General features: G+C 36.3%; 1 protein-coding gene across 1 annotated transcript; it reads right to left on the reverse strand.

The window, feature by feature from the left end:
* Positions 1–6206: 6206 nt before the first annotated feature.
* On the reverse strand, positions 6207–7521 carry LOC131661048 (uncharacterized). The gene is made up of 2 exons (XM_058930453.1): positions 6853–7521; positions 6207–6723 (listed from the first exon to the last, which is right to left on the reverse strand). Exons 1-2 carry the CDS (start codon positions 7378–7380, stop codon positions 6316–6318), a joined length of 936 nt encoding a protein of 311 aa, XP_058786436.1. The 5' UTR covers positions 7381–7521; the 3' UTR covers positions 6207–6315.
* Positions 7522–8270: the final 749 nt, after the last annotated feature.

The following is an 8270-nucleotide window of genomic DNA, read 5'->3' on the forward strand; positions in this document are numbered from 1 at the left end:
ATTAATATCATTCATCCATTTTGGTGGATTAGGTCATTTCAAACCTATCAACACCCTAGATCCAATGATATTAATGAAGTGGAGGAAGAAGGAAGCCAAAACAAGCACAAAAAAGGCAAAAAACCACATTCTGCCTGCTGGAAATCGATTTCATGCAGGGGGAAATCGATTTCCATAGTGCAGTTTTCAAAAAAACAAGTTACGTTCAGCAGGAAATCGATTTCAGCCTTAAGGAAATCGATTTCCCCAGTGCAAATTTCAGCAAAAACAGCATTTAAAGGCATGGAACTTGACTTGAACAAATATACAAACACCTTATGATCACACATCAATTAGAGCACGAATTTTCCATCAAATCACCAACAAATAGCACCAATATAGCATCAAAGATGCATTGAACACAAACAACAAAGAATCACATTGTGATATACAAAAAGGATGAAGAAAATTACCAAATCTTGAACAAAACTTAGATCTACTTCAAGAATCACCAACACAAATCTTGATCTCTCAACAATTGAAGAAAAAAGAGTGAAATAGATGGTGGTTTAGCTCAAAGTTTGTGAGGTTCAAGATGTGACTCACAAACTTTATGAAAGAACAAAGAGCTTTGGTGAATTTGGTAGGGATGAGGAGAGAAATTGCAAGGGGTTTTTTGGCTCTCAAAGCTTGAGAAATGAGAGAGTAGTGGGCTCTATTTATAGGATGAGAACAAGAGTAGTGGTAGTTTGGTCTTTTTGCATTTGGTAATTAGCTTGTGTTTAATTGGTGATTAAAGTGGCAATTAAATGGTAAAAAGTGGTAAAATGGGGTTTAAGTGGGTTTAATGAAGGGATTAATTTTGATGAGGTGGAAAATTGGTAAAATGATCAAATAAAAAGGTGCCAAAATGATGTCAAGCTTCCTTCCTTATACTTTTTGAATTTCGCCTTAAGGAAATCGATTTCCCCAGGAGTGAAATCGATTTCACTCTGTTCCAGAAGAGAATTTGGCGCAAAATACACTAGGGAAATCGATTTACCCAGGAGGGAAATCGATTTCATGCTGTCCAGAATGTGATTTTGTTGAAGATTGCTGCAGGGAAATCGATTTACCCAGTAGGGAAATCGATTTCATCAGTCAAAAATGTGAAAAATGCCTTGTTTATTGCATGTCTTGGCTTGGCACCTAAAAAACAAAAGCCTACAAAGAAACAAAGCAATATTTTTGGTATTTGGGTTAGTACAGTATGCATACAAGATAAACAATCATTGGTGCTTGATGGTCCCTCTTATTGATGAGGTGAGTGCAACACCACAAACAAAACTTCCAAGTGAAGCTCTTGATTAATGATTGGGATATGAATGATACAGGATCTTAGGGTCAAAAATTGGGGTATGACAACAGGCTTTCATCCCCATCAAAGACAGGGAACTCTACAATAAAATGAGGCAGCCCCTCCAAAGAGAGGAAAATTCAGACATTATAATAGAGGACCTATACTTCCTAGACGAGAAGAGATGCTTAGTTTTTGTTAGTGATGTCCCATTAAGCAAGTCAATTCCATGAAATACAACAAGAAAGTCATGCCCGGAGATTTACATCACGATGAGCTTGTATTTTGAAGGGCCGATGTAGGTGGAGGAAACACTAAAGAAGGGAAGCTTACAACTAACTTAGAACCGAGTCTAGACCACTACGGGAAAAAGAGTCTACACCATTGAGAATCTTCACAGGGAACTTAATCCAAGAATTTGGAATTTTGTCAAATTGAAGCGTTATTATAGCTAATTCGCTTCCTCGTTTTAAATTCAGAACAATTTTGGAAAATATCTAAAAATGTAAAACTTTGCACTACAAGTTTAATAAATGATATTTCCACCTCACTTTCCTTGTCATTATTACTACTTAGTACCACATGGTAAAAATTAAACTCCCTCTCATTAACACGAAGAGATTGTTCAAACCAAAAGAAAAGAGAAATAGAACCTTAAACCTCAAACACAACAGTGGAAAACACTTAAAAACACCACATACCTAGAATGTGAGGGAAGTGCATTGGATACAAGCCTCTATCTTTATCTATATCTCTTTCTCTCTATCTATATATTTATCTATCTCCATCTCTCTCTCTCTCTCCCTCTCTGTATCTCTATTGGTAGTTAGCCACTCCATAACGCATGCGGTGGAGCCTCACTTACGATAGCCTGGAATTTAGTTTTCTCTCTAAGGAAAGTAAGGGGAACACACTATTGGCCACATATATCCAATAAATTAAAAGGTCCAAGTACCTAGAAAACCCACGTAGAACTAGAGGTAGTGACCCTTGAAGGAAATGACTAGAAACGTGTACGGCGTATTGTCGCCTTTAATTTACTAAATCAAAATATGCTAACTAATCCTTCCAGGTAGTAAAAGCATTACATTATGACAAGCGATGAAATAAAAATACCATTAATTGATTTACATAGTCCTAGGCTAAAGACCAAACCATATTTTTGGTTCAATAAAGGAAAACTAACAAGGTTACATCATACAAAAAGGAACAAAGAAAAAAAAAAGAGACAAGAGCATCACCTAGAGACATCAACTTCCCATTATATTCTCGATAAAAAATTTGTCTCCAGAATTCCTCTTTATGGTGGAGAAGCTCCACCTGATTTAGGGCATTGACGAAAGAAGGTTGGATAACTTAGTGACCAACCATAACGACTTTCACATACTCATCAAGCCATAATACATTCTCGGTATTCGCCCTCTTTCAAATGGCCTTTTAACATTTTCATATCTTCTTGTGTTTCTTTTTGGGATTATTTCATATCTCTCAAGGAAGAGTCCACGTCCCCCATGATTTTATGAGCAATTTTAATGGAATCATTGATCCTTGCAAAACACCGTAGATATTGGATAAAGACGTTAGGATATCGTCCAAGGCCTTCTTTTTCTCCTTCACAAGCTTCTCAAGCTCTTTCACCCTTATAACTAAAACAGGGGTAAGGGTTCACCCCTTTTGTCGACGGTTGTCAAAATCCTTTTTGCCTTAATAACCTCTTTAAGAAGATTGTCCTTCTCCAAGAGAGTGGAGCCCAACTACTTCTACAAATCCTATTTGTCCCTCCTTAGACTATCTAAAACTTGCAAGAGTTAGGTGCCTACGACATGAATCTCTTTGGGGGTAGTTCATCAGAAAATGACCTTTTGTCCTCCCTTCGCCTAAAGAAATATTTATAGGCCTTCATATGATAATATCTATTCGAGGAACGGTGGATGGATCGTTCATGAGATTTCTTCCTTCATCCTTCATGGATCACATGACCCTTCTTCTTTGTTTCCTTTACTCTATAGTTTTGGGGTACCTCTTGTTGTGTTGTATTTTCTAATTCTAGTACTTGATTGGAACATTTCTTGTCAACCGCATTCTTACCCTCTATTTCCACTTGAGGGATAACAAAAGTGAGAGATGTACCCTTCAAGTCTTTCTTTATCGCCACTTTTACACTAAGAATGGTCATGTTATCTGCAAGACATAAATAATCATATTCATTATACATGGAGACTCGATAAAAAGTTTAAGTACTAAAAAACATGCAAGGGTTTATCTCCGTGCTAAATATTTACTGCCTATCCTCTTTGGCGGCCGGATCTATTAACAAACTTGTTCTGAAGTGGTCTTTCTTCATTTTCGAAAAAGTGCCACCAGAAGATCCAAATCTATCCATAAAACCAATATCATCTTAGAACTTGGTAATGCTAGTCTTTAGGTATAAATCCTCTTGTGATAAGTCAATAGCTTATAGATATAAGTTCCTGGACCCACAAAAAATTAACTATTTCTCCATAATTTTTGGATTTTGTTTGTGCACTTTGATGAAATAAGTTACAAGAGGGAGAATGAGAATGCCTTGGGGATTGTTTCCTAAAGTCCATGTAGCCTCCCAATATCTCACAAAGGCTTTTGTGAGGATCTCGGCTGAAGGGAGTAACCAAGAAGTACACGTCCTTGAAATTCTTGAAGTAATCCATGTAAACATCAAACATCTTTTTCTCTTGGCTGGATGAAATCAATCCTTGACTCGGTCTGACTTGGACAAGGTTCTTTAACCGTTAAAGAGATGGAAAAATATTCATATTAGACACCTTGTTCTTGTACTCACACCAGTGCTCAAAAATGTTAATGTGATCCCAACTCAATATGCATTTGTAAGGAGGAAATTTTGAGGTGGTTCATGACCCCCAATTCCAAAATCATTAAAAGAGAGCGTGAACTCAATCTTGGAGAATAAGCACTCATGGAGAGGTAGTTCACACCAATAAAATTGACTACACAACATTTTATTAGGTTCAACGTGTGACACCGTCCAGTTAGAGTACGGACCCACATCGCTGAAGACGAATTTCGTCCCTAAGATATCTTAGTCCACCCAATGGAACTAACCTGCATCAACATGGAATTCGATATCCTATTGTCCCCTTGATACCATTTCGGGTTCACTGTCAACATAGAAAAAGTTATGACCATGAGTATGGGAGCGTGAATGGGAATATATTCACCAACTAACTGAGTTGTTACTAGGTTTGCAATCTTCAAGGTGCATGATATCTTTAAGGTTGGCTCGTTCCTTCAGTTCGTCCTTGTAATTGTTTATGGTTTCGGTGTCTAGTGTGGGAAGTTCAGGAAATGCAATCCCATGAGCAACCTCTTTGACATTGATCCTGAAAAGAATGAATTATCCCTCTTCAATCATATCCACCTTGGGGTTTCTTACTTTAATGGATCCCTCCAACTCAGCAGCATCCACATTTGGACCCCTTAAATCACCAAAAGAGTCCTTAACTTCTACGAAGCTCACTAAGGGGAACATTACCTCTGCAGAATTCACTCATAAATTTTATGAGGTTATCACTTCGGTTCGAGAAGTGGTGTCACTTATATCATCGTCACTGAACAAGTCTATAAAGGTGATGTTTGGGTTTCCTATATTGTCCATATCTAGAAAACGGACACAAATTAACTAAAATGATAAGGAAAAAGAATGGTACTTGAAATGTTTGTAGGTTTCCAAGGATGGCAAGTGAAATCACTAGAAACCTAGGAGATATCTTGCGAAGGAGAATGAAGATCAATTAACATAGAAATATTGTTGGAATATGAAAATCACATGGAAGACAAAAGAAGTTACGACACTCTGAAGAAAGGAAAACGAAAATAGTAATAGGTTGCACTCCCTCAAATTATAAGAAACCAGGAGTGCCCATATCTACGATCGAGAATCGAGGAAATGTTAAAAGTCGCGGTCAATAGTCCAGATGCAGTCTCGATCTCGTAATGACACTCGAGTACACTTAAGCACACTAAAGGCCTCGCCTCCCTACCCTATGTGACTATATTCATATGGAGGTCCTCCACTAAGAAACATTTAGATGAAAAGACAAACATTTGATGCTCGTGTTCCCAAGGCTACCAACTCCCACTCAACTCCTCAACGAAAATTTTCTGTCCACGGAAAACTTTTTTAGCAAAGAAGAAATTCCCAGAACGGAACTCCATTGCGGCCACTCATAGCACTTCCATAGCTAAAACCATGGCTCCATGTCTGATAGCAAAGACGTGGGGGTAAGTCTTCTAGGCTAGCCAAATGGTCTGATTTAGAGGCTCAACCCAATCTCACGCCCACTCCAACTGGCGAACATGTGTGCCATCGTTGGGGAGCTCCGCGCTAAAGTAAGGCACAACTCCATCTCTACTGTTGGCATCGATCCAATAGTCCATGTGCTTGGCACCGCATTCACCAAAGATAGTTCTAAATGTCGATTTATATAATTATGACTTTGTGTCACACCAAGATACGATTCACAACTCACTTGCAAGTTTCATCTCTGACTTTACAAACTTGGACATTATAGTGTTAAACATAGATGTACGCCCTCTTCTCCAATCACCGAAGACATCCACTGCCGCGCTAGAGACCTCCACAATAGTTTTCGCCTTTTATTTCCCATTTTCTCTTATATGCAAAAATAATAACCAAATAAATTCCAAAATACAATTCAGCTCAAATTCCTTTAGCAAAGTGTCATATTTGAGTCTTATCTTGTACAGTATATGAAAAAAAATAATGGTTGGAAGAGGAGATCCTTCTCAAGGCGGCTAACAAAATTCTCCAACATAGATTAGTCATCAATAAAGTTAAGTTAGTGAGTACTTCACACCAATAATATAATTAAAATAAATATAAAAAATGATGATTACTATCATTATTATTTTGGATGTTCTTAAGCAATTGCTACAAAGAATTGATATGTGAAGTTTCATTTATGAATTATGATCATACATATTCAACATTTAGTTGAAGCCACAGCTCTAGCCCAAAACTTGATATGCTTTTTCATATCATCTGCAGACATATTATCCCTCCAATTTGGAACAGGAGGAGTTGCACAACTTTGCACTAACCATGCCTCTGATAAATAAGGTCCTCTTGCTGCTTTATCTTCCTCACTTTCATCTCTATTTTTCTCTTGCAAACCAGGAATTATGTTAGCTAAACTTGGACTTAATGCTTCTTTCTCAAATGAAAATCCTAAATCTTTGAACCCTTGAACTTCTTCATACTCAAGATCACTTAAGCTTCTCCTTATTGTTTTTTGATTTAGAACCTTTCTCCTCATTTCCATAATACCCTCTTTGTTTAAGCTTTCTACTTCAATGTTTTTGGATGGTCTACATCTTGGTATGCTACAACTCTATCATTACAACAACAAAACATATACAATGAGCTCAATTTCAAAACATTTGTACATATGTTTGGTTCTGCGCTAAAAAAAAAATTAATATATGAAAAAAAAAGAAGGTATAAATGATTAATATAGTACCTTAGAGGTTAACCTTGGTGGCAACTTCTCAATATTGGAAGGTGTTGAAGGTTGTTTTTTGGATCTTCCATTTCTAGGATAAGTTTCTGGAGTCTTTTCCTCTCTCCCTAATGATGGAGGCAAAGAAGGTGTTCTCAACAATTTGCTTTTCCTTCTATTACATTCACTTCTATGATGAAGTCCTTTCATCTTTGCACAATGATGTTGTTTACTAGGATCCAATGGTTGATGCACCAATTTGCTTCCTATTTTATCATCATCTTCTTCTTCTTTGTTCACTCTAATTGGTGGCATAGATGGTGTTCTTTGAATCTTCTTAGGTTGAGCAAAAGCACTTTTGTCCTTGACCAAAAAATCTGAGTCTATAAGCCTAGTTGAAGGGTAAGGATCAGAGTGAGACCTCAACATCTTTGGCTTTATATTCAACAAGTTCTCAAAGAACCAACACTCCTCAAGAAGATTCATTGCTTCCACTTTTTCATCTTTACAAAAAGAAGATTCACAAGAGCTATTATCATTTGGATCCATGAGTGTTTCAACTTTTCTCTTAACTTTTTCACCACATGATGTATGTATTATGAATGTATTTATATGAGGCCTTTTTGCATCTTGTGACACTGAATTTTTGTTTAAATTAATTGAATGTAGGTAGTACAATTGATATTAATATTTGACTATATTAAAGAATGATCATTGAGACTATGCTTTCTAGAAAAGCCATGTGAGATATGTCACCATGTGCTTTATATTGTCCTTATACTATTTTTCTATTTAGGCATAATGAAGTTAATGCTCCAAAAAATAAGTTTTGTATGATAGAGAATAGTATTTGCATATAGCATTCAATGTTCTCAAGTAGGGTAGCCGAAATTGATCTACGATATAAATGTTGTTAAAGTGTTATCCGATAGATAATACACATCAGAGTCGTCTCAAATTTTTAGATGTTTTGTATAAATTAGTTTCAATTTAATCATGACAAAATAAATAGAAATTATATTTAATGACAGTTTAACTGTAATGAATATTTTTTAAAATTTTATTTAATTACGATTTAATTATAAATCAAGTGCGATAGATCGTCTTGGACGATTTCGACGCATTTGATTATAATAGAAGATGGATGAGTAGAAAGATGGCAAGTGGGGTTATGTAGCATTGAATCTCCACAACTAGAAAATAATTGGTGGGGACAACATCTTTGGAAATGGCTCTGTCATGCCAGCACATCCCCATGTGATGCAGTTTTTGTTTATACAGCGACTACACATCGCAGAACAAGTTAAATTCATTATTGTGTTTGGTAGTAGATTACAACAAATAATTCAATTATCATTATTATTATGATAATATAATTATAATATTTGTGACAGCTAAAGGGTATTGGTGAGATGAAAGAGGTGATATGATATCTATCT

Source organism: Vicia villosa, linkage group LG3 (genome assembly GCF_029867415.1).
Source record: "Vicia villosa cultivar HV-30 ecotype Madison, WI linkage group LG3, Vvil1.0, whole genome shotgun sequence".
Classification (NCBI taxonomy): domain Eukaryota; kingdom Viridiplantae; phylum Streptophyta; class Magnoliopsida; order Fabales; family Fabaceae; genus Vicia; species Vicia villosa.